The 27959-nt window shown below is 34.9% G+C and overlaps 1 protein-coding gene and 1 non-coding gene across 4 annotated transcripts in view; both read right to left on the bottom strand.

Moving 5' to 3' along the window:
- Positions 1 to 981: 981 nt before the first annotated feature.
- The window catches only part of ABHD18 (abhydrolase domain containing 18), a 37660-nt gene continuing 10682 nt past the window's right edge, over positions 982 to 27959 (bottom strand). For 2 of the 3 annotated variants that reach the window (XM_070474866.1, XM_070474865.1), the window contains 12 exons: positions 26498 to 26606; positions 25777 to 25861; positions 20347 to 20447; positions 19501 to 19579; positions 19087 to 19173; positions 17539 to 17564; positions 15641 to 15779; positions 12999 to 13088; positions 11911 to 12012; positions 7010 to 7388; positions 6062 to 6224; positions 982 to 3228 (listed from right to left, as the gene is read on the bottom strand). In XM_070474866.1, the coding sequence (XP_070330967.1) occupies positions 3177 to 3228; positions 6062 to 6224; positions 7010 to 7388; positions 11911 to 12012; positions 12999 to 13088; positions 15641 to 15779; positions 17539 to 17564; positions 19087 to 19173; positions 19501 to 19579; positions 20347 to 20447; positions 25777 to 25861; positions 26498 to 26589 (1395 nt within the window). In that variant the 5' untranslated portion in view covers positions 26590 to 26606 and the 3' untranslated portion in view covers positions 982 to 3176. The remainder of the gene's footprint in view (positions 3229 to 6061; positions 6225 to 7009; positions 7389 to 11910; positions 12013 to 12998; positions 13089 to 15640; positions 15780 to 17538; positions 17565 to 19086; positions 19174 to 19500; positions 19580 to 20346; positions 20448 to 25776; positions 25862 to 26497; positions 26607 to 27959) is intronic. The other variant, XM_070474867.1, reaches the window with a different exon arrangement.
- LOC139037899 (small nucleolar RNA SNORA42/SNORA80 family) lies at positions 15442 to 15574 on the bottom strand. The gene has a single exon (XR_011490848.1). It is a non-coding gene; the product is annotated as a small nucleolar RNA SNORA42/SNORA80 family (small nucleolar RNA).

Below are 27959 nucleotides of genomic sequence, written 5' to 3' on the forward strand. Positions count from 1 at the left end.
ATTTATATATCCTACCGTCTATTTTTTTAGACATCAAAAATCTGTATATGCCAGACTAGGTTCTAAATGCTTTCCCTCACATTGGTCTTCTTCCAGGGTTCTCTCTTTGAAAGGCTTATACCTTATACCACTCACTTATACCCTCAAACTCATCACCAATCCATCATCTGAAATCCATCCAGCTCTCTCTGTATCCATCCACTGCTGTCATAATCTTAGCTATAATCATCCTTCACCTGGGCCACTTTAATAGCCTTCTAGCTTATCTCTGCAAGGACTGGCAGCCCCCTAAAACTAGTTCTTTTCACTGCAGCCAGAGTGAATTTCTTAAAACACATGAAATCATATATTTAATCTCCACCAACTTCACATCTCCCCCACTTCATCACCCTTGAAGAAAACCCTTCATGGCTTTCTGTAGCTTTGCATGAATACCAAAATCCTTAACCTAACCTACAGGACAATGCATGGTCTAGTCATAACACTTCTAAAATATTTTTAGAAGCAGATTCCATTAAACAAACTTAACTCTTTGATTAGTTCTTCTATGCTTAGTCACTCAGTCATGTCCCAGTCTTTGCGACCCCATGGACTGCAGCCCGACAGGCTCCTCTGTCCATGGGGATTCTCCAGGCAAGAGTACTGGTGTAGACTGCCATTTCCTTAGAGTAGCAGTTAAGCTAGTTTTATTTTTATACTTTTTTTAACTGAAATGATTATTGGGGGGGGGGGGGTGTCAATTCTTTTCCCTTTTAGTTTTACATTGTGAGTGTTCTTTAAAGACTTTTTTTTTTTTTTTGGCTGTGCCACACAGCTTGTGGGATCTTAGTTCCCCAGGCAGGGATGAGACCGATGACCCCTACAGTGGAAGTGCAGAGTCTTAAACCACTGGACTGCCAGGGAAGTCCCAAATTAGGCCATGTTAATCAAATGTGACATGGGTTTTCTGTATTTAGAATAAAACCTCTTAAACATAACAAGTAATTTTTTAAATAGACTTTTATTGTGAATATAGAATATTTGGAAATGATTTTAAAATTTCAGTTACAGAGTTAATAATTCAATGATCTTTACAAAAGAAAGCACCACATTAAAATTTACATTCATAAGAAATAATCTAAAACTGCATATGCTAAAATGATTCAACAGTACTTACAGTTTTATCAAATCATGAAATTCAGAAACTTTTTTAAACCACAGATCTAAACCGAGGTCTCAAGCTCAGATGTCTTCAGGGCCAAGTGGGCAACACAAAGTGGTGAAGTAGTCTCATGTAAGAGCCTGGAGTCTGGTGGACTATGGCAAATGGGGGACTGCATACCCAATATAAAGACTTTCTGAATTCAAAACTTTTGGAATTATGCACCCTGAATAAAACAACCGTGGGCCAAGCTGGCCTGAACTGACTGTCAGTTTGCAACTCTGGGCTAAATGAATTTCTAGCAAGTTATGTACCCAATCTTAAAAATGAGACAACATTTCTTTAGGTAGTTGTGTGGATATATTCTTAAACCATCCAACTAAGAGAAGAAATTTTTAAAAATACTTTTTTTCACATTTATTTGGGAGAGATTAATTATGCCTAAGAGTTTATTAAAATGAAATGAGTTTTATTCTTTTACAAATTTAAAGTTAAATACATTATTATGTACATTATTGCTTATAGGAAATATTTATGTGAAAAATAAAGTATTGGGTTTGCTCAAGTCATTGCTCAGAAAGCATTCAATCACCTCACTAAATACATAAGAAAATACTTGTATTTCAGTTAACCAACAAGTTTCTCTTTAAAGAGTACTTTAAAGAGTATTTTGTTGGAGAACCTTAGTAATTTCATACTGTCAGTGAAAAGGTTCTAATCTAAACATGTAAAAATTTACAGCTCAAACCATGTTTGCTCGTTATGTCAAAGCAGTTTTACAGAATTTACAACATTGTATGCCATTGGTGACTTCATGTTAATCATTTAAAAATAGTTTTTAAAAATTAAGGTGATGGAGGCATTATAAGGACAAATAAAATCTCCTTTAAAAAGGCTGCAAAGCACCTTATAATTCATATATCCTTACTAGAGTAGGATTACTTATAATAAAGTAACCCACAGACAACACATACTTCAAACAAATGCAACTCAAATACATTTATTCCAAGCCAAAATATTTTCTACTTTTAAAAAACATTTTAGCTCGTGGCTTCAGAAGTTTAAGATAAAAAGAAAGCACCAAGTGTAACCATATAATACTTCTTTTTAAAAAGGTTAAAAAGTTACTAGTTATTATATCTTTTCTATAAAATGAAGTTTATATGGGACAAATCAATTTTATAAGTGGCCATTAATTTCTGAAATTAAAAAGTCAAAGTTTTGACTTTGTTTAAGTATCTGGCCTAAAGTTAGACGTTTAGCAAACTCTGAATATGTATACAAGAAAATGTTAAGAAATCGTTACCTATCAATTAATGCAATAGGTCTGTGTTCATTTTCATTTTTCATGAACTGAAACTTTTCAAGTAGGGGAAAGATGTTTGGCATTTTTTTCTAACCTATTTTGGCAAAGTTTTAAAGTCTTATGCATCTTATCTTCATTCTCACATTCAATTATTAAAAGCACTTAAAATACAAAGCAATCAGGATTTCCTAAAATTCAAAGTTAACATTAACACTGATTTTACACAGAATTATCCATGGAAGAAAATTAATATTGAAAATAGGATTATAAATTCACTATGGATCCATAGAAGAAACCTGTTTCTCAAATCAAGTCAATAATAGAAAGACCATGTAAGGGAATATATACAACACAGGCTGACATATTACAAATGAAGTTTGATTTAGCAGTTCTTTAAAAACCAAAAGGGTTTCTATGAATACCTTTAAATTAATAAATTATTCATAATAAAAATGTGAAGTTTTCATAAATAACAAAGGACTAGATATTGATTTTTATGGGGTTCCCACAAACTAACAAAATATTCAACATTATTTCATCCAAATGTTGGTTTACAATTATTCAAATGTATTTAAAGATAACAGTTGACTGATTTGTATACTGAATTCCAGGCTCAATTGACAGCAGGTAGAGTATATAGTGCTGTCTGCTTGTTCTTCACATCATCAAAGGATAAAGCTCCTTTTGTAAGAAACATGATGGCTCCACTGGCTACATACAGTGATCCCATTAGTTAGCGTATTTATGGAGGAAGCGTTCAAATGCATCATAGATGGCTCGCCTAAAATTAAACATGAAAGAAAAACTACAAGTAATTGGCAAAAAAGTGGGACAGACAATGCTTTTATTGTAAGTTATTTCCAAATACCCTGTGGCTTGCAACCTGACCTTGTCTCCAAACAGCTGTGGAAGAGGCAGGTACGTGAGGGTGTTTGGATCCATGTAATTCACCACTACTGGAAAACTTCAAATGTGTATCCAACTGATGGTTCAGAAACTGATGGTTTATAAACTCAAGGTTGATAAAAGCCATCTTTTCCTGAGAAGCACTTTTTTTTGTGCTTTAAAATTTATATTATTTATATGAATAAAATATGAAATGATAAAATGAAAAGGGACTGGTTCTTTCTATTCTTTCTACTTGTTGAAAATTAACTGGCTATATAACTTTTCAAATGTCATATTCAATCTGTTTCATAGATTATGATATAGCAAATGAACTCAAAAGCCTTAGTTCCATACCTTAACTTCACTAGGTATTTTAATATTTTAATTGGAAAGAAATAGTCAAATTGAGCTGGCCCAAGTTCATAAGATATTATTTGTAAGGCTTATTTTGGCTTTTTTCCTATTGTCAAATACATTTTCATTGTATAAAATTCAGAAAAAGAGAAAAAAAGTCATAATCCCATCACTCAAAGGTATCTATGTTTAATCTTTTCCTATAGGCTTTTTTTTTTTTTTAATGCTCCTGTCTGTATTTTTACAGAGCTTAAATAATAACTGAGGAACTTCCCTGGTGATCTGGTGGTTAAGTGTCCATGCTCCCAATGAAGTGGGACAGGGTTTGATCTCTGGTCAGGGTACTAGATTCCACATGCCACAACTAAGACCTGGCATAGCCAAATAAATAAAAAAAATTTTAAATAAATAAATAATAATTGAGGTCATATTAATATTAATCCTATATTGTACTTGTTTGACTAAGCATTTCCCTACATCCTTAAAAAGATACTAAGATTAACTTTAAAACTGGCACCTGCTATGACCGTGATTTCCAATTTGTTGTAAAGAAAAAGTTTTGTATCATTCTTGTATTTGGCTCAAAAATTCATAAAATGAGGCCCAAGGTTGCAATCTGGGCTACTGTACATGGTATGAGAAGGGTTAGTAAAGGTATACATGTGCATTTTAAATCATTTGAATAGTCTCTTACTTGTACTGTCAATCCAAACAACCCAAATTCTTAGAGCACACAAAGGATTGGCTTGTTTTACTTTTAAATCTGAGGAGTGATAAGGGTGAATTTGTAAAGTTCTGCTGTTCCAATGTCATTTAAACTTTGTTAGGTTTAAAGTGACTAGTGGGGAGTATAAGTCAAATAGCTTAGTATTTATTCCTCCTGAGCAAGTTATTTAATCTTTTTTGTTCCCTATATTTCTGTGTAAAAGGGGATATTAAAAGTAATATCAGAAGAAATCTAGTACCTGGCACATACTGATAGCTAACATTTATTTCTTTCTCAAATGAAGCCTTCAAGTGAGCACCGAGGAGTTTTTATAGCGGACTTTGATAACATCTATTCTTCCTAATGCCTCTCAGCCATATTCCCACATAGATACATAAAAGAGTAATAAAATAAATTTGATAATGATTTACTAAAGCAAGCATGTGGGTTGACTGCATTCACATGTAACAGAACTTTAGACTCTTCTTGGGAAACCCTAGCAACCTTCCCTACACACAATGTTTATTTGCTTTTGTTTTAGTTTTGCTGTGCCAGAGGGTCACTTGAGTGTTGGGTAAATAGTCCGCTCACTCACTGACTAACTCACAGCTTTACAAATGAGTGTTTTGTTTTTTTTTTAAAGAGCATATTATAAAAAGAAAGTGTTACATTCTTGAGGACATTACAGACTTGAAGAATTTATCCATACCTCACGAAGGTGACATCTATACATTGAACTACATAAGCAACAACATATAGATAATTATTTCTTAGATTAAAAAAAGAGCTAAAAACATGTCAAACATACCACACATACATACACAATTCTTCTTTGATATGACTGTCCAGTTGGCAGTTTTGGAACACTGCACAGGGCACTAGTCTAACCCCTTGATGTGAACGGATTTAACCATTAATGATAAATATTCCAATAATAACTGCTACAATCAAATGAACAGAAGTAGAAATAAACTGGCATATCAAAAAACTAGAATAATAGCATAAAAGTCTTTATGAGTGAGTGAGTGAAAGTCACTCAGTTGTGTCCAACTCTTTGCAACCCCATGGACTAAACAGTCCATGGAGTTCTCCAGGCCAGAACACTGGAGTGGGTAGCCTTTCCCTTCTCCAGGGGATCTTCCCAAACCAGGGCTTGAACCCAGGTCTCCCGCATTGCAGGAAAGCTTTTATAAGTTCTAACAAATATGGAGTCATACAAGATTATTAACAATAAAATCAGTATTTCACTTCTCATTTAACGTTCAATATTTACTGGCTGCTGGAACACACTGCTAGATTATTCCACAAGATGCTCAGGTCATTCTGAGAGAATGTAAGAGTGGAGTGAAAAATTCATGATGAGTCAAAGCAAGTTTTACAAACCCTAGTGTTCCTCCCTACACTCTAAAATACCTGGCTATTAATATTTGAAGAGGGTAAAACCACACAATAAAACATGCCTATCATATGCTATTTCCTAGTTCTCTAGAAGGAAAAGAAAATAAGATAGGAAAGAGTACCACAATGTGAGAATTGAGAGAAGCAGGAAGGAAATAAGAGGACTAAAATCTATAAGACAAATATCAAGTTTTTAAATATTTATTGAGAAAAAAAATCCCCAAAACAAAAAACGAGTAACAGGCACCAGTTAGACCAATCATCTTACCTGAAGAGTCCTTGTTTAAAAAGATAAGCACTAATATGACCCCCTTCTAGATATCGGATTTCACAACCAGGCCAAATTTCTTGTAGACTTCGAACTCCTGTTCGTGGAATATAGGCATCTTCTTTGGCTTGAACCACTATGATGAGGCTTGGGTCAACTGGAACTAGGTACAGGATTTTTTAAGATGCAACATATATACTTTGAAGAAGCTCTAAGAATTTTATATAAATACTGGTAACCATATTGAAAAGTAAAATACACCATACAATGCAGTAAGTATGCAGAAAATACTTGCCAAACTAAAACTTTTGATCATTAAGTTGAAAGTCAACTATACTGGATCTCCCTGGTGGCTCAGTGGTAGAATATCCACCCGCCAGTATAGGAGACATGGGCTCTATCCCTGGGCCGAGAAGATCCCACATGCTTGGAGCAGCTAAGCCGGGGTGCCACAGCTGCTGAGCCTGTGCTCTAGAGCCCAGGGGCGGCAACGGCGGGAGCCCAAGCACCCCAGAGCTGAGCACAAGAAGCCACTGCAATGAGAAGCCCATGCAACTAGCAGAGCAGCACCCGCGTGCCTGTAACTAGAGAAAAGCCCACACAGCAATGAAGACCCAACACAGTGAAAAGTAAATAAACAAGATAAGTTTTCAAAAAATCAACTGTACTAAACCATAACATTATAATATTCATCTCTAATACAATGAGATGAGTATTCTAAAGAAGAAACAAACCCCAGTGTTTTTAACGAACTAATAAAATGGTCTTGGATTTTCATGGATAAAATTTAAATATACATTTAAATAACTCACTTATCTTAGAAAACACATTGCAGAGCCAATGATAAATATATCCTTGAAAATATGAAATTATAGCATACTTTAAAAATATTTCACACATTTTACATATCATCGGCATATAGTCTCAATGTCACATAAAAATTAATACCTGAGAAATTTGCTACATGAGTACATTCATCCATAACTCCTTTCATAAATATTAAAGATTCTTTCTGAAGATTGTTTCTTCTTTGTTCTTTACTGAGTAGGTGGCATGACTGAGGACTGCAACTTGTATAACTACTTTTGTTGGCTGAAAGTGTTTGATTGAAGCAGTCCATCTTAGAGGTATCTTGTAACAAGAGTCCTTCTGATGTGGCACTGATAGATGTTTTACTAGATTTATGGCGCTCAACAGGTTTTTGGGACACAACTTGGTCCGCCATATCTAAATTTAAAGTTCTAGAAACCAGATTAAGGTTAGTTGGCTTGTCTGCACTGCTGGGGAAGCGTTTCACGAACTCTTGTCCCATTTTGAAAGAATCTGTCTGAACATATGAAAGAGAAGAAAATGTCATTAATATAAAATAGGATTTTATGTAACAACCTTGTCAAAACAAAGAGAAAGCACATAATATCCATCAAGGAATAAATGGACAAACAAAATATAACATATACATATAATAGATTATTAATCAATCTTAAAAGGGAATGAAATTCTGACACACGCTATGCCAGAGATGAACTCTGAAGACATTCTGCTAAATGAATAAGTCACACACAAAAGGACCATCTTGTATGATTCCACTTTTATGAGGAACCTAGAGTAGTCAAATTCATAGAGACAGAAAGTAGAATGGTGGTTGCCTGGGGCTAGGAGGCATGAATAGAGTTTAGTTTAATGGGTACAGAGTTTCAGTTTAGGAAGAGGAATAAGTTCTGGAGATGAATGGTGGTGATGGATGGAGGTGATGGCTACAAAACAATGTAAATGTACTTACTACTACTGAACTGTACACTTAAAAATGGTTAAAGTGGTTAATACTAATGAACTGTACATTTAAAAATGGTTAAAATGGTAAATTTTATGTGGTATATATTTTACCATAATTTAAAAAAACAGGAAAAAAGGTATCCAAACTTAACTGAGGACTAAGACAGATTATGTTTTATTGCTAAATGTTTCCTACTAAATGGTAAATATTATCATTTAGCCTGTGACACACTTTGTTTTGTTTGTTTTGGCTGCACCACTAGGCTCGCAGGATCTTAGCTTCCCAGACTAGGACTGAATCTGGGCCCCCAGCAGGTGCAGAGTCCTAACCACTGGACTGCCAGGGAAATCTTGCTTGTGTCATGTTTCTATTGCCACAGTTTTGAAATCCATGATTTGTTTTAACCTTAGAACTTCTAAAATTCTTAGGAGTGCATCCTAGCAGTAATACATCAGTCACCCCAAATTCTTTCCTTAGGCTAAACTAAGAAAAATTAAAAATTATCAAGAAAAAATATTATTAAAATCCCCAAAGTATAATACACACTAAGTTTAAGAACTTACAATTTAAGTAAAAATAAAGTTTGTCAGATACTAAAAGCAGTCAAACAAAAGAACGACAGCCTGGGGAAATATATTTGCAACTTATATGACAAAGAGCTAACTACCTTAATTGATTAGATGTGAATAAAGGGCTCAAAACAACAATTTAAAAAATGAGCAAAGGATATGCCATAAAGTCACAAAAAATGAAATACAAATTGCTCTTAAACTTATAAGCATGTTCAATTTCACTTACACTTAATTGCTTTTTTTTTTTTGCCACACAGTGTGGCTTACAGGATCTTAGTTTCCAGACCATGAATGGAACCTGGGCCCCCTGCAGTGGAAGCATGAAGTCCTAACCACTAGACTGTTAGATAATTCCCCTAAAAGAGTGCATTTTATATTACTCTACACAAGTCATCTCTAAGAAAATGGCAGTGTTCATAAGTACAAAAATGGTTATATCCTCTAAGTAGTAGTCTACATAGTGAAGATAATAAGACAATACTTTATAAAATTAGATTTTTAAAAAAAATTTATTTAATTGGGGGCTAATTACTTTAAAATATTGTAGTGGCTTTTGCCATACACTGACATGAATCAGCCATGGGTGTACATGTGTTCCCCATCCTGAAAATTTTTAAGAATGCAGAATGTCTGGTAATTACAAGTATCTCAAAAGCTAGGATGAGAAAAACAGAGAAAATAAGTACTCATTGAATAAATATTATTTTGCTTTGAGGAAGCTAGAAATGATTCCCGTCCAAAAAATAAGTAATAATGATAAAAGATGTAATTAATACACTATATCTCTTTTAAACCAAGCATGCATTTCACCTCAAGACAATTCTGATTTTGTCTAGAACAGGACCCCATTTTTAAGCCATTATTTGAACAGAGTTCATAATCTAAGGCCATTTTTCTCCACAGGATGTATTCATTTTAAATACAGAAGCTGCAAAATGGCAAATGACTAAGTCAGTTAAAAAGAATCCATAGCATAATAAATATCAGTTTACATTAACTGTCAACAAACTTCTACATGAAGCCTAAAAGTTGATACAGTACAGGTGAGAACTAACATGATTCTTCCATGTTCTTAGACTTTGTTTACTAAATAATGCTGTCATAAGATCTGAAAAGAAAGTTTAATGGGTCTTCCTAAAGCTGCATAATTTTCCAAACAATTTTCCTCTGATTACAGAGTCTGTTCATTCCTTCACTCCTTTTTCCTTTTTTGCATGAAGAATTTTTAATTTTTTATTTTGCCCTGAGGTATAGCTGATTAACAATGTTGTAATAGCTTCAAGGTGAACAGTGAAGAGACTCAACTATACATGCATATGTATCCATTCTCCCCCAAACTCCCCTTCTATCCTCCAATCCTTTTTCAGTCCTTTAACTTTTTAAATATTTTCTTGACATTTTTCACTGGCCTCAATCAGCCTTGCCAATTTCTAAGCCAGTGCAGCACTTGGCAGAAACAATGGAGTAAGGACTAAGATAACTGCTGTAAGGGAGCCATGTGTATCTTCTGCAAGCCCATACCACAACATACTCAGGCCAGGCCTGTACATCAAACATCTTTGTAGAGGCCTTATGCTTGAGTGAAAGTGAAAGTGTTAGTTGCTCAATTGTGTCTGATTCTTTGCAACCCCATGCACTGTAGCCCACCAGGCTCCTCTGTCCATGGAATTCTCCAGGCAAGAATACTGGAGTGGATTGCCACTTCCTTCTCCAAGGGATGGTTCCCATCCAGGGATCGAACCTGGGTCTCCCACATTTCAGGCATATTCTTCACCGTCTGGGCCAGGAGGGAAACTTGAGTAGTCTCTAATTTTGTCCTGGGATTATTAGCCATCACATTTTCAGGTGACCCTTGGTCAGTTGTCTTCTTTAGCTCTACCATACACTTCTGAGTTAAGGCTTAAATTCTGTTACGTACCTCAATTTCAGATTGTAAGCTCATGCTTGGAGAAATAAATATTATTTAAGGAATATTCTTCCTTTCAAAAGGGATTGAGACTGGGTTTGATCTCCAGATCAGACCAGACCAGCGTGGCACCTGAAGCCATCTGCACTTTTCCTCCATACTGGTGTTTCCCCTTCACTCACTCACCCTTCCTCACTGACCCCCTCCTCAGCCCCCACCGCCATCTGACCTGCACCTGGCCCCTGGGGCCACTCTCAGCTGACCCTCCATCCGTCTGGGGCTCACATGGTGGGGGTGTGTGAGAATCAGGGATGGTCCCCGCCACTCCTTGCAAATACCATGGCTGCCTCAGCTGACACTGGGGCAAAACCTCTGCAGAGGGTGCCACCAGCCTCCCCGACTCCCAGCTCACCCAGATTATCAGTAACTTTCAAACTGAGTGTGCAAAACTTTAAAATTCATGAAAAGAACGGTTACTTTAGGAGAGTAATCAGGAAGCAATTCATTTCCCTGAAAATTGGTAAATTAAGGGAAAGAATTAAACTTTTCCTATATGAACTGAGGGCTTCCCTCACGGCTCAGGGGCAAAGAATCTGTGTGCCAATGCGGGAGACTTGGGTTCCATCCCAGGGTCAGGAAAATCCCTTAGAGAAGGAAATGGTAACCCACTCCAGTATTCTTGCTTGGGAAAGCTCATGGACAGAGGAGCCTGGCAGGGGTTGCAAAAGAGTTGGATGGGACTTAGTGACTAAATAATATGAACTGAATTATGAGACAACCAAATAATTAGCAAAGGAAGTGACTTTTTAAAATAAAAGTATTTTAAATTAATAAATGAAAAAAAAGGACAGAATTAGAGTATCAGCATTTTGCAGCTCTCAATGGAATAGACATAGACATTAAGCATCAATGGCTGCTTACACCACAGGAAAGAGCAGCCAGACATTACCTGCTTCCTATACTCTTAACAAAGAACATGGAGGAATATACATGAGAATACAAACAAAAATCTCGGCTATGAGAAACTGTACAGGTAAATAGCCCATGTTCTTCAACAGATAAATTATAATGAAAAGAAAGGAATGAAGAAGAATTTATAGATTAAAGATACCTAAAAGACACATCAGATAAAAGATGTATATCTAGGAATGCATATTTGGACAATAAAATTATCTTAAAGACAGAAGGATGTAATTACTATAAAAATCTGGATGATGATAACTAAATAGTAGAGAGAAGGGGGCCTTTTGATTAGGACACATGAAAGAGGTTTTTGGGTTGGGTGCTAAGTGCTGAGCTGGATGGTCAAGTTCTATTCTTGACCTATTACAAATGGATTAGCCATTTAATAAACATAGTGAGCTATACATTAGCTTTGCATGATTGTGGTTAGGACTCTGTGCTCTCACTGCCGAGGGCCTGGGTTCAATCCCTGATCAGGGAACCAAAGTCTCACAAGTCGTGCAGCACAGGCAAAAAAAAAAAAAAGAAAGAAAGATATACATTAAAAAAAAAACTGCAATTCTTTTAAAAATCTGAATCATTACCATGGTCAAAATCCACCCCCCCATGTTATGCAAAAGTTAAAAATACTTACTCCACAGTATTCAAGCATGTGAATAATTTCTTCTTCATAAACTGTCTGTGTATAATACTGCTTTTCTAGTTCCCTCCAATTAATTGATTTACTTAGCACGCCCTGAAATAACAAACTAAATTAAGATCAGATCACATCTGTAAAGCATGTTGTCCAATAGTTTGATTATTCTTATTGTGCAGAAAGAAAATTAACAAAGCAGGCTTGAGATTTCCTATCTCTGGACAAGCCTACTTGTAAAGTTGGACCTTAACTAGAGTCTGGTAACTTAACTGGTAAACAATAGATCTTTCAGTTCAGTTCAGTTCAGTCGCTCAGTCGTGTCCAACTCTTTGTGACCCCATGAATCACAGTACACCAGGCCTCCCTGTCCATCACCAACTCCCGGAGTTTACTCAAGCTCATGTCCATCGAGTCGGTGATGCCATCCAGCCATCTCATCCTCTGTCGTCCCCTTCTCCTCCCGCCCCCAATCCCTCCCAGCATCAGGGTCTTTTCCAATGAGTCAACTCTTCGTATGAGGTGGCCAAAGTATTGGAGTTTCAGCTTCAGCATCAGTCCTTCCAATGAACACCCAGGACTGATCTCCTTTAGGATGGACTGGTTGGATCTCCTAAAACTTCCAAAATGATATGGGTCACTGGGCCTAAACTGCTGAAACAAACAATGCAGTTTCTATTAAACACTGGATTTCCTCCTGGAATTTTAGTGTGTGAGGCTGAGAATACCTAAGAACTCTGATCTCTGATATAAACTCTGGACTTCAAGGCTCAGGTGAGTTTCACAGATGGACAACAATTTGCACCTATTGTCATAACTCGCTGCTGAAGGAATTAAACACATTCTAAAAGACTCCTTTGGAAGCTTATGCTGGGTTCTTCTGGACTGTACCCTGTGTGCCTTTTTCCTTAACTGATTTTATACTGAATCCTTTTGCTGCAATATGTTTTAGTTGTGAATATGACTATATATTGAGTCCTGTGATTCCTTCCAGTGAATCCCCAAACCTGGGGGTGATTTTTGGAACCCTGAAAACTGTTACGTTTAATTATATACAGCTATCTAAATATTAACTGCAATTATATTACCGTAGTGAAGACCCCAGATGCTGTGGACCAAGACAGACATGGAATCAATGGCATGGGCTTAGGCCAGTTGGATACTGCTAAGGAAGCCATCTGTAATATAACACAAAGAGATTCAGTTTAAAGTTCACAGTCATTAAATGAAAAATATTTAATATTAAGAAGTACTTTGGGAGTGGGGTGGGGAGGGAGGTGGGAGGGAGGTTTAAGAGAGAGGGGACAAATATATACCTATGGCTGATTCATGTTAGATGTATGGTGGAAGCAAGCACAATATTGTAAAGTAATTATCTTCCAATTTAAAAAAAAAGTATTTTGTATAGTAGTTGGTGAGATAAGACATGAACACAAAGTCTCTTAAACACTCATGAGAATGTCTAGCAACCTCTCCAAATTCCCCAGGTCATAAACTCAACAATGACATAAAACTGCCTCCTAAAAAACCAATAAAGTATATTAGGAAATTTTAAGTATCTTAAGACCCTTCAGAGAAACCTACTTTCTACTGGGTAAATATAGAGCAAACATGCTGGGATGTAGATCCTGGGCAGTAGGCTAAGCACACTCATTACTTAAGTGACCTGCTCAGGTGGAGCAGGATCGTAGCTAAAAATCTCAGACTTTTGAGGTTGACTGAAAGATGTCAAGAATTTGGTGAACTACAAAGCAGATTATACAGTTGATATAAAATGATGTAATATGTTTAGAGAAGTAAAATGTTACTTTTGGCTAGAGGACTCACAGAAGGCTTCATGAAATAGCTGTCTTTTAGGGGAAAAGATAAATTGGGTCTTGTCTTCTATATAAAGAAGATGGTATGATCAAAGGCGGATGGTGAGAAATACAGGGTCTGGTGGGGAAACAGCCAATATACTTCAATTAGGCTGGTCAATAGGGCATGTATCCAGAGGAGTAGGGAGACAGGTAGGGCTAGAAAGCTTGATCAGGATCAGATTAGATGTTCCTTTGTTCCATAGATAATGGGGAATTAATAAAGAGGCTGGAACAAAGTAGCGTTATTGTCAAAGAATTGATTCAATGAAGCTAAACAGTATTTTATAAGATTGATTAGAGAGGATGAGATTTGAGGTAGGGAAACCAGTTAATAGGTAGTAGTCCAGCTGATAAGTTATAACACTCTGACTTAGGTCATAAAAATGGAAACAGTACTAGTTAGGAAAATAGATCTTTCCCCACCCTTCAGTTTCACTGTCTTTAGTTGTTTCAAATTTGAGTTTTTGAAGCTAATTTTATCAGTTTCAGCCTTTGGTAATTGCTTTGAATTTGAGTAAGTTTTTAAACTTAATCTTATAATTCAAATGAATTATAAAGAATATGTATCTATAGATATAGATATAAACGTACTGGATGATTGTTATGTCCAGGAAATGAGCCAGAGGGTCATGTTCCTGGCCCTCACTGAATCAACTGCTTTACAGAGAAAATGGACTGCTAGACAAGCAATCACAGTGCAAAGAAATATGTACATGTTACTGAGAAATGAAGTGTGGTCTGGGAATCAGGAAGAGCTTCCCACAGAAGGACGCTCTAACCTGGAAGCGGAAGGGCAAGCTGCTACCTGGTTAGGTGATAAGGAGGGAGGGGGCACTAGAGGGATGCGCAGTTAGCGCCAGTTCCATAGTAAAACCTTAGGCAGGTTTTAAGGAGGAGAGAGCAGAGAACAGATTTAGGAAAACCACACTAGTTATAGTGTGGGAAAAAGCTCTTAAGAAAAAGATTGAGGAGAGAAAAGACTAAATGGAGAAACCAATGAGGAGACTGTACACTCTAGAAAGCAAAGGTAAAACAGGTTGATGGTATAGGGATGGAGGGAACAGATAATCAAAAAGTGTTTTGTAAATCCGCTATCTTCAGGAATTTAACAGCAAAATAAAGCATTTATAGTTGAGATTTGAAAAGCTAATTTTTATTACCAACTTTTAATAAAATATTAAATCTAATACCTGAAATATAGCTGTGAAGTAAGTAGTAAAATCAGTATCTCCATAAATCACGCAAAAAAATAATTATTTAATAACTAGAATAAAAGATTAGAATCTGTTCCTGCAGGATTTCCCTGGTGGTCCAGTGACTGGGACTCTGCACTCTCAATGCAGGAGCCTGGGTTGGATCCCTGTTCAGAGAACTAGATTCCATATGCTGCAACTAAAAGATGCTGTGTGCTGCAATTAAGACCTGGAGAAGCTAAATAAAATAAATTAAGAAGAAATATTTTAAAAAATCTGTTTCTGCTTTCACCAGAAGTAAAATTAATTCTATATCTAAAGTGATTTCTTTTCTTTTGGCCATACCATGCAGCATTAGTTCCCTGACTAGGGATCAAACCCACACTCCCATACTGGAAGCATGGAGTCTTAATCACAGGACCTCCAGGGAAGTCCCTAAAGTGAATTTGTAAATAATTAGATTCCCCAGATCTTCCACCCACCTCACAACCCTCTTCAGTGCTCACAGCCCACAGGTAAGGATACTGGGCAACAGTTTAAAGCTGCAGTTTTCTCTGGCATGGGTCTACTGTGAGATCCCACAGAGGACACACCATAAATCCATTACTATGCTTGATTCCATAGATCTTATAAACATAACCACAATTAAAAAATATAAGTTGAAATGAAAATGCTTACGTGTCCTCCCATGGATATTCCGGTCATTCCTAGAGGTCCATAACCCTCCCTCTCTAGCCAGTGCAAGAGAGCTGCAGATTCTAAAACAAGAGCTCCTCCCATCACAAAAAGGTCGGACACGTTTTTTAAGCTGGACCTTCTAGCCTCACAAAACAAAAGAGAAAATTATTTATGTTTTTACATTTTTATACACACACATTTACAATAGGCAGCCAAAATACATGTTTTTCTTTTAAAGGACCAGATAGCTAAGTATTAATAAAACAATGGTATAAGTTGATAAAATTAAATTGCTGCTAACATTGCTCTACATATTAATCACCTAAAACTTAAAAAGTTGTATCTGCTCTACTACATACAATCTTCATTGAATTTCAACTACTGAGCTTTTTTGAAATCCAGGGAACATATCATTTATTTGACAGAACTTAAAACTGTTAAAATATGTATGGGAAAATAATATTTCTATATTGTCAATTTTTAGTTAAATTACCACATCAATAAAAGGAAAAACAAATTTACAGTTGTCCCTTCTTAGGAAAAAAAATTACAATAGAGCTTAAAGCTCACATTAAAAAAAATATATATATATATATATAAAAGAATTGAAACCTAATACTAGATAATTTTCATAGAACCAGAGCAAAAAACTCCTAAATTTGTATGGAAACACAAAAGACCCCGAAAAGCTAAGGCAATCTGGAGAAAGAAAAATGGAGTCTAGAGGAGTAAGACTCTTATTTCAGAGCTGACTCACTGGAAAAGACCCTGATGATGGGAAAGACTGAGGGCAGGAGGAGAAGGGGACGACAGAGGATGAGATGGTTGGATGGCATCACCAACACAATGGACATGGGTTTGGGTGGACTCTGGGAGTTGGTGATGGACAGGGAGGCCTGGCATGCTGCGGTTCATGGGGTCGCAGAGAGTTGGACACGACTGAGCAACTGAACTGAACTGAACTGAATTTTAATAGTCTCCTATGTGAAGCTACTTTACTGCTCCTCTTGCTCCAGTAAGCCAGATAGGCCTTTAAAAACATAGATCAGATCACTCCTTTGCTTGAAATTCTCCAGAGGTTTCCCAACGCACATACAGTAAAATGCAACGCATGGCTGTTGTTGTTTAGTCGCTAAGTCGTGTTCGATTCTTTGTGACCTCATGCACTGTAGCACGCCAGGCTTCCCTGTCCTTCGCTATCTCCTGGAAGTTCCTTTTCATTATATCATGTCCTCGTATCTGATACTGCTTCAACCATGCCCTCACCCCCTACAATTCTTTCTCTCATTTATCTGCTTTATTTTCTTCATGGCATTGAGAAGCACCTAAAATTATCTTTTATTTTTATCCAGCTCCCATACTAGAATATACACTCTATGAAGTAAGAGCCTTGTTGTTTTGTCGCTATCTTACCAGTGGTTAGGGTCAAATATCTATTGAATGAACCAAAATCAAACACAATATATTAATAAATTATGGAAACACAAAAGAACTGATTTAAAATAGTTCATCATTTTAAAAGACAAGAAAACAAAAAGATTACCTTATCTTCATATTACCTATAGTACACATTGCAAGAATAAAGAGAGTAGTTTCATTTCACAAACTAAATGTATCTTAAAAAGGGAAACTCTTCTAATTTCTTTGGTTACAGTTTTACAAATAAAATATATCTTTAGTCAGCCTATTAAAATTTCTTATTTATCTTTTTATTAGACAGTGCAAAAAGTTTAAAATAACAATTTAAGATAATATGCATTAAATTTTCAGTTTTATAACAGAAAATCTTCCCCAGTAACACTTGGACATTAAACTTAAAAATGGTTAGCCTACCAAAAGTTTCAGAATTGCTGAAAATTTAGTATAAAGACTGGAAAATGAAGGTAACACATACTTACATTTGGTCCTTGGGTTTTCTGCAGCCATTTAAGGATGTGGGTCAAAGAGAAAATTTTATAATAATTAAATCCACTGTGTCTCAAAACACATTAACTTAAGCAGTTAAATTTGAAGACAATTTAATGCTGAAATAACTATTTTCCAGTTATCTCATATAGGCTGTTTATAAGTTCTCAAGTTTTTCAACTTAAGTCTTTTTCTTTTTTAAGAAAGATTCATTGAAATACAGTCACAACCACACAATTCACCCATTTAAAGTGTACAATTCAATGTACAATTTAAAGTGTACAATTCAAGTGTAGTATATTTAACAAGGTTGTGTAATTTTCATCTTAATTTTAAAATGAAGTTTATTGGTTTCTTTCTTCATGTATACATTTTTATAGAAAATCTTGAAAATACAGAAAAGCATGTTTGAAGAAAATCTATTTTATCTACAGACAACCATATTAATATTTTGGTATACTTTTTTCCAACATTTTCACTTCTGCACAGTTTTTTTTTTTTTTGCACAGTTTTTTAATGGATTTTCTGTTCTAGGTTTTTTTATACCTATGTCATATCATAGTTTTATATATTATTTTTGCATTAAAAATAATGCAAAAATTTCACTCATTATTGTAAACTGTTAATAATAACTTGCTAAAATCTACTGAATGACTGTTATTTGCCAGGCACTGTTCTACAAAGGATTATTTACTACTTTAAATAACCTAAGAGATTATTCCCATTTATGAAGGAAAAGTTGAGGCACTAAAAGGTTCAAGGTTATACAGGTAATAAATGGCAAAAGTAACAAACATAAAATAACCAATCATATAACATTCCAATTTATAAACCACAATTTAATTAACCATTTTTCTACTGTTAGACATTTAAGCTATTTCTAATGGCTTTATCCTTAGAGTAAACTTCCCAGAATTAATATGACTCTGTCAAGGGATGCGAGATTTTTAAAGGCTCACAATGCATATAGTAAAAATGCTTTCAAAAGGTTGAACAGTCATCAGTAATGAAAGTGCCCATTTCACAACAGCCTCATGGCTACTGTGTTTTATTTTTTTAAATATTTTGTCATTGCTGCTTTAACTTTACATTTCTGTTATTACCACCAACGCTGAACATTTCTTTATATCTGTGCATCAGTTTCCTTCCTTCTTCTGGGAATAGTCTGATGTCATCTTGAAATATGAGTTAAGAACTGTTTCTAAACCTCAACTGATATTTATTTTTTTTTAACTGATATTTAAATGTAAATGCATTTAAAATATGAGCTTCCTTAGTAAGTCAAACACTTGACTTCCCATATAAAACTCAAAGGAACCAGAAGGGCAGTTTATCTTTATTATACAATAGATATAAAATCCATAAACTGCCTTTTAAAAAGGTATGAAACAATTTTTCACTTTTTTTCATTCTTACTTCTTACGCATTTTCTGAACTGACAAATTTCACCACTGTAGAAAAGCTGGATAGTATCTATGATTCCTTTTGATACTAAATCTATAAATAAATAAATAAAAGATTTCAAGGTATTATAAAAGGATATAATAAGGGTTTTCTAACAGCAAAGAGGCCATTCGGGCTTCCTTAATCATAGGACGAGCCATCAGTGTTCGTCGTCTCCAGTAATGCTAAGGAAAGAAACGATGACATACTTAAGGATTCAGTAAGTAAATTAGAAGTTTGAGATTAAAATATACAACTATATATAAAATAGATAATTAACAAGGACAAGTAGCACAGGGAACTCTATTAAATATTTTGTAATAACCTATAAGGGAAAAGAATCTGAAAAAGAATGGATATATGATATGTATAACTGAATCACTCTGCTGTACACCTGAACTAACACAACATTGTAAAGAAACTATATTCAAATATAAAATAAAAATTAAATTAAAAAATATAATAAACACATCTATTAAGGAGAGTATGTGGGTATCATAATAAAGTCTTACATGATCTCCTGTTCCAGCAAGATGAATGCATACAGGTCTGTATTTGCTGTTCCACTCTTTAGGCACAATAAATTGGAACCTATTTAGAATAAGACGACACGTCAGTGAATTACAAACTTTGAATTCTTTAAAGTTCCATAATTAAATTTTTTGGGAGAAAAAGTCATTTAGAATTTTGACATTTAAATTGTAAGTGATTGATTAAACTACTGTTAGCCCAATGCCAACAAAGATATTGTAAATTTGCTTTATATTACAGTGTTAAAATATTTAATTATAAGCACAGAATTTATCATAATCATTTTTACCTTATTCAATACCACAACTTTATATATGCAACATGAAATTTTCTTATTTTGTAAAGACATCAACAAATATGATTAAGTCCTAGAAAAACAATTCTTTAGATAGCTCTACTTTTTCTCCTTGCAGGAAATGCTTGGCTGTACAAGCTGTTGATGTATCAACAAAATAGTATCTTTTTGGTATCTTCATGGTATCTTTTTTTCAACTTGGAGTGTATGACAGGATTTATTAAAACTTTTTATGTTTGAAAAGTAAAAGCAAACTATGCCTCCCCAGAAAATATCTCTCTATTTGTTGTCTTTTTATTACAGTATTTTGGTCTCCTCTATAATGTTTTTTCCTATATGATTTTGTTTTAACCACTGTAGTAAAATTTTATCTTATATACTAAACTTTAAACTTTTACTCTCCCTCTACATTTTAATGGAAAAATACTGAATAATTATTGTAATTAAAAAGTAATTTGAAAGAATGACATTGATATTAATTGCATACAGCAACACAACCTACTACTTTAACTTTCTAAATAAAAGTTCTTACCTAGCAATAACAGATTCAATTGGCATGATATCAGGCACATAATGGGCCATGGGGGAAACAAAGTGTCCATCTAGGATCTTACAATCTGATTGCTCTTCAATCTAAAAAAAAGCAAAATCAAGTTGTATACACAAGGATGAAAGTATTTCAGTCTATCATAGATGTTTTTCTATTTAAAAGTTCTATTTAATTAAAACATTTTTTTTCTTCATGACTATGTATCCTTTTGGAGAAGGAAATGGCAACCCACTCCAGTGTTCTTGCCTGGAGAATTCCATGGACGGGGAGCCTGGTGGGTTTCAGTCTATGGAGTCACAAGGAGTCTGACAGGACTGAACACACACTCCTACTCCTATGTATCCTTTTGCACCATTCTGCTTTCTAGAGGCATGGCTCCTTCACTTCCTTTACTTTAGTCTATTTGGGAAAATAATCTATAAGTAAAGCTCATTTGTACACGGACGATTTGTACAATAACAAAATAAAATATCTGTTTCAAGAATTCAACAATATAAAGATAAGTATAAAAACAAGTTACAAACAAAGTATAATTTACCAGTGTCAAATAAGGGTTGACATTATATATGTCAGAATGGCTTATTTTCAGGCAAGCTATTGATGTTAAGAGTCATGTAAGGAAAGACGTGATAAGTCATGTAAGGAAAAATGTCGTACTTGCACATATAGAAAAGGCATTGGGTAATATTCAACACCTAACTTTTTGTTTGACACGACTGAGCAACTGAACTGAACTGAACTTTTTTCACCTCAAATAGTTATTTTTTTAAATTAAAAAAAAATCTTTATCAGGATAATAGTAAAAATTAAATCAGCAGTATAGCATCACATATTGTTTATGGGATTCTCACAGGCTAGTAAAGTAATCATCTCACAGGCTAGCAAAGTAATGCTAAAAATTCTCCAAGCCATGAACTTCCAGATGTTCAAGCTAGATTCAGAAAAAGCAGAGGAACCAGAGATCAAATTGCCAACATCCATTGGATCATCAAAAAAGTAAGAGAGTTCCAGAAAAACATCTATTTCTTTATCGACTATGCCAAAGCCTTTGACTGTGTGAATCACAACAAACTGTGGAACATTCTTAAAGAGATGGGAATACCAGACGACCTGACCTGCCTCCTGAGAAATCTGTATGAAGGTCAAGAAGCGACAGTTAGAACTGGACATGGAACAACAGACTGGTTCCAAATCGGGAAAGGAGTATGTCATAGGCTGTATATTGTCACCCTGCTTATTTAATTAATACGTAGAGTACATCACGAGAAATGCTGGGCTGGATGAAGCCCATGCTAGAATCAAGAGTGCTGGGGGAAATATCAACAACCTCAGATGTGCAGATGACACCGCCCTTATGGCAGAAAGCAAAGAAGAACTAAAGAGCCTCTGGATGAATGTGAAAGAGGACAGTGAAAGAGCTGGCTTAAAACTCAATATTCAGAAAACTAAGATCATGGCATCTGGTCCCATCACTTCATGGCAAATAGATGGGGAAACAGTGGAAACAGTGGCAGACTTTATCTTTTCGGGCACCAAAATCACTGCAGATGGTGACTGCAGCCATGAAATTAAAAGATGCTTACTCCTTGGAAGGAAAGTTATGACCAACCTAGACAGCATATTAAAAAGTGGAGACATTACTTTGCCAACAAACGTCTGTCTAGTCAAAGCTATGGTTTTTCCAGTAGTCATGTATGGATGTGAGAGTTGGACTGTGAAGAAAGCTGAGCACCAAAGAATTGATGCTTTTGCATTGTGGTGTTGGAGAAGATTCTTGAGAGTCCCTTGGACTGCAAGGAGATCCAACCAGTCCATCCTAAAGGAAATCAGTTCTGAATATTCATTGGAAGGACTGATGCTGAGGCTGAAACTCCAATATTTCGGCCACCTCATGCAGAGTTGACTCACTGGAAAATACCCTGAAGCTGGGAAAGACTGAAGGCAGGAGAAGGGGAGAACAGAGGATGAGATAGTTGGATGGCATCACTGGCTCAATGGATATGAGTTTGAGCGAGCTTTGGAGTTGGTGATGGACAGGGAAGCCTGGTGTGCTGCAGTCCATGGGGTCACAAAGAGTTGGACATGACTGAGTGACTGAACTGAACTGAAAGCATCACATATTTCATTAAAGGCAGAAACACAAAACAGTATTTTTGGAAGCTAAATATATCAACTTTTTTTTTTATATATATATAAAAGACTCTTGAGAGTCCCTTGGACAGCAAAAAAATTGAACTAGTCAATCCTAAAGGAAATCAACCCTGAGTATTCATTGGAAAGACTGACGCTAACGCTCCAATACTTTGGCTACCTGATGAGAAGAGCCAACCTATTGGAAAAGACCCTGATGCTGGGAAAGATTGAGGGCAGGAGGAAAAGGGGGTAATAGAGGATGAGATGGTTGGATGGCATCACCAACTCAATGGACACAAGTGTGAGCAAGCTCCAGGAGATGGTGAAAGATAAGGAAGCCTGGCATGCTGCATCCATGGGTTTGCAAAGATTTGGACATGACTTAGTGACTGAACAATAACAATAATTTATTATAACATGTACCTTGGTTTTTGTTGTTGTTTAGTCACTAAGTTGTGTCTGACTCTTTTTGAGAGTGCATGGACTGTAGTCCACCAGGCTCCTCTGTCCATGGGATTTCCCAGGCAAGACTATTGGAGTGGGTTGCCATTTCCTTCTCCAGGGATCTTCCTGATCCAGGGATCAAACTCCTGTCTCCTGCACTGCAGGTAGATTCTTTACTGTTGAGGCACCAGACAAGTCCTATATCAACCTTTTTAGAAAGCACAAACATCTAGCCTGTTGTTTCAACATTATTTATTAAATAATCCACATAATTTTTGCAGATGTCTTAGAATACTACTTAATCATTAAGTAAGCTTCCATAAATTTTGACAAATTATTTCCAATCATATATTGGGTCTTATTAGCATACATTTTATTTCTAAACCAGTATCAGGCTGTGTTGAGTATGCTGTGCCTCACAATACCCATTGATGTATGACTGAACTACTTTTTACTTACCACTCTTCGCAACCCACTCCAGTACTCTTGCCTGGATAATTCCATGGATGGAGGAGCCTGGTAGGCTACAGCCCATGGGGTTGCAAAGAGTCGGACACGATTGAGTGACTTCACTTTCACTTCCTTTTCAGGTATTCCTAATCTGACAATACTCCCCAAATATATATTTGAGTCCTTCTCAAAATAATTTAAGGATCCTTTTATGGACTTTAGTGCTAAACTGAATATTTTAATTGGGATTACATTGCATTTTCTTAAAAAAAAAAATGGTAAAGAGACCTAATGTATATAATATGAAATTCTAATCCAAGAAATCTTTACATTTTAGCCATCTTTGTGCCTCTTATAGTTTTAAACTTTTATATATTTTAGAAGAATTAATTATTTGAAAAAGGAGGCGGCACAACCTAATGTGAAAAGGAATAATAATTCAACAAATAGTAATGGGATAAATGGCAATTGGATAAGAAAAAAAAAACACTCTCAGAGCCATACATAATATAGATTTAAAAATTAAGCAAGCTACAACTCAACACTAAAAATGATGAATAACCCAATTAAAAGTGGGCAAGGGTTTCACAGATATTTCTCAAATGAATGACCAATAAGAATGTGAAAAGATGCTCAACATCACAGTCATTAGGGAAAGGCATATCAAAACCACAATAAAATATACTTCACACCCATTAGGAAGGCTAGGGCAAGTAGAATAATTAGTAAGGATGTGGAGAAATTGCAAGCATTATACACTGCTTGTGGGAAAGTTTTAAAGTGGTATACTTTGGAAAACAGTTGACAGTTTGTTAAAAATGTAAGCACAGAATCACCATGTGACTGAGCAATTTCATTCCTAGCAATTCCTAGAATTTACCCAAGAGAACTGAAAATGTATATCCAGAAAACACTAGTACATGAATACTCATAGCATTATTATTTGTTAATAGTTAAAAAGTAGAAACAACTCAAATGTTCATCAATAAATGAATAAACAAAATGTACATATTTACACTGGAATATTTAGCCATAAACAAGAATGAAGCACTGGTACACGTACAACATGGGTGAACCTTAAAAATCTGCTAAGTGAAATAAGCCAGAAACAAAATGCCACATGTTGGATGATTCCATTTATAAGAAATGTCCAGAACAGGTGAATCAACAGACAACAAATGAGTGATTACCAGCAGGTGAGAGGCTAGGGAAGTGGCAGGTGACAACTAGTGGGTATAGGGTTTCTTCTGGGGCAATAAACTGTTATGGAATTAGACAGGGATAGTTGCACATCTTGGAATATAATAAAAAACAACACTGAATTGTATATTTTAAAAGGGTGATTTTTCTGTATTTGAATTATTTCTCAATAATAAGAGTGAGAGTGAGAGTGAGATAAGGTTGCGGGAGAGGAAGGATATCTGCAAGAAAGCATTCTAAAATCCAAACAGTAATGCCTCCCAGGCAGGAAAATGGAAATAGAGGGTAAAAAGTGGCCGGAACTAGAGTTCTGATCTTTCCGTGGTATGTTTTAAATTTGTTTAAGCCTATGAGTCTTTAGTAGAAGAAAATAGAGAAAATGGAAATATTTAGCCAAGTTTGAGGGAGAAATGTTTTAAATCCAGAAGATATAAGGAACTGCTATATGGTATAGAGGAGGGATTTCCAATTTACAAGATCCCGTGTTTAGCAGTGAAGGTCTTTTGAAAAAATGACATCTTCTAGAGATATCCAATATATAAAAGAGATGAAAGTGGGGTTATTTTGGTTGATGGCAGTGAGGGATGTGAAGTTCAATCATTTGCAGCTCCTCCCCAACAACACTAGTATCCAATTACATAAATCTAGAAATATTTTACAAAAAAACATGGTTGCTTAAAAACAAAACTATTTCAAAAATATTTTCTCATATTCTCTAATTTTATAGCATTTTCTTCCTACCCTTCTCTCAGCAATTAACTGTACCCTATAAAAATTCCCTGATGTTATATAACAATTGGTTTGGTAACAACTTTTCATGTGCTGATTCTCTAACTTGAGTACTTCCTTGTATTATTTGTAATTCTTCTGAAATGCTGATTGATTTACTTTGACTTTCTTGAGCCTAAAGATAAAAGATGAGGTTCAAAAAGATCCAGCCCTAAACATTTTCTTGTATTTATCTAAGTGTTAAAAATATGCTCCTATATAAACATGCAGATAGTTATTGTAAGCATTCAGTTAGAATATATACAATAACATTTTAAAAAATATTAAATGAAAAAAATCTATATTGTACTCATGTTTTAGAATTCACTGTTATTATACTCCAACATTCAGCCCACTCTTGCCACACAGTTATATGAAACCTGAATTTCTATAATTGCATTTCTTTCATTTTAATACCTTATCGATGTACACTGGATAATCACTTGAAACCAGATTCTGACATCTTTCTCGATTTCCAATAATCTTTCTAAATTCAAAGAGTCTATTATGGGAAGGGAGGAAAAGGAAAAAATTCATTATTCCCATTATATTGAGACTAATGAAAAGTAACTAAAAATTAGCAAATCCAGTTTACAAACTGTATTAAAATTTCATTTTAATAATTAAAAAATTAGGCTTTTTTTTTTCAAAACTGAAATTTTGTTTCAGAAAAAACATGTGAAATATCATTGTTCTGAAAGTAATTAACATATGCAAGCCTCGAAATTAAAGGTACAAACCCTGAATTAATTTTCACAAATCCAAATATTTACATGAGCTATACAGTATATCACAGTTTTATGATCATCACAAATTCAAGTTATTCAAGAAAGTTCAGTCCTTGAAAACTCTAAGCAATAATAAATTACCAAAGTTAAAAATCTATGCCTGAGAGCTCTTTATTTTTAAGTCTGAATTTCTTTTTAAAATAGTTCAATTTACAATTATGTGAGTTAAAACTTAACAGCAATAATTAAATAAAAGAGAAAAAATAATTTCTTCTCTTATTTAATAGTTAATGCTTAGCTCACCAATCACTTTATATTTATAGAAAAAAACTTTTTTAAAAACTGAAATGAAATTTTAAATGTTTACTAAAACAACAAACTTGGAGCAAGCATGCAGTGAAACTGCTTACCTTTTGAGATCCTCTGGCCTTCCCCATCCTCTGATAAAAAGTTTTGTAAGGAGTAGTCTCCGGTATAGAATATCTAACTTGCTCACACCCATCAGCAGCAAACAAACATCTATAAAATAAACATTTAAATGACCTTAAAATATTTTATTTTACTCAGCAGGTCAATTTTCTAACTATCTCTTTACATATTAGGTACAAATTAAAGATAGATCTACTCTCTTAGCAACTTTGCAATATACAACACAGTATTATTAACAATAGTTACTATGCTGTACATTACATCCCCATGACTTACTTATCTTATAGGAAAAAAAAATTGTAACTCTGGTTACAGACTGATGGATGTTATCTAAACTTGTGGTAAATGCATCACAACATACATATATATATATATATATATATATATATATATATCAAGTCATTGTGTTGTATACTTTAATATGACATTATATATCAATAAGACTGGGGGAAAATGAAATAATGAGGTTAAACTAGAACCTTGAATTTATTCTCTTGGGAATAAGATACAAGATATAGGAAAAAAGAACCAGGATGAAAGTAGAGAAGATGAAGTAGAGCCCTGAGTATCAGTAAACTGAATTCTCTAAGGCAGCACCTTCCCATTCTCAGCACAGTGACTGACAGTAAATACTCAGTATCTGTTGATAACAATAGGAGTGGCTAACATGTAATACTGTTTTATCTGCCAGTCATCATTTAAAAACTACACACACACACACACACACACACACACACACAAGTTCTTGTTTAAACCTTCCAACATTTTTATGAAGAAAGACAGTACCGCAAGAGAAGGAGAGGATAGGTGATTAAGGTCACACAAAAAGTGGGAGACAGACCTAAGACTAACTCATGACTAAAGATCTAACTTTCTCTATTACAGTGCATGAAAAGTAATAATTAATCAATGTGACTACTTCTGTACCACTTATCTGTCTTTCCCAAACAGTTCTGAAGCTTTTAAAAAAGATCTGCCTCAGTCTTTTCAAATCGAATGGTGCAGTTTTGCAGGCAAAACCTGATTCAGGTTCAGGGTTTATTCTACTTAGAAAAATGGATAATGGGAATTAAAAGTTCCATCAGTGAGGTTTCATAAGTACTTAGCTATTACTCTGAATGTTGGGGGAACCACCATTTATGTCTTATATTTTTATTCTTTGATTTGTAACAAACAAGTTCATTTTAATGCTCTTCTTTGCATTAAGTTACAATCTAATCCACCATCAATAGGACTAGCACTTTATTATTTTTATGACTGAACCAGCAAAACCACTTATTATTGTGAAGAAATTTCACTAGAATTCCATACAAAATTTCTATCACCATTATTGTATTAAGATATTATCATATTATTGTAGCAATGTTAGTATATCAACGTACTGAAGGAGCAAATCTATCAAATACCAATCATAGAGGACTTCTATAATTTATGATAGTTTAT

The sequence above is a fragment of the Odocoileus virginianus genome, chromosome 12 (genome assembly GCF_023699985.2).
Source record: "Odocoileus virginianus isolate 20LAN1187 ecotype Illinois chromosome 12, Ovbor_1.2, whole genome shotgun sequence".
Classification (NCBI taxonomy): domain Eukaryota; kingdom Metazoa; phylum Chordata; class Mammalia; order Artiodactyla; family Cervidae; genus Odocoileus; species Odocoileus virginianus.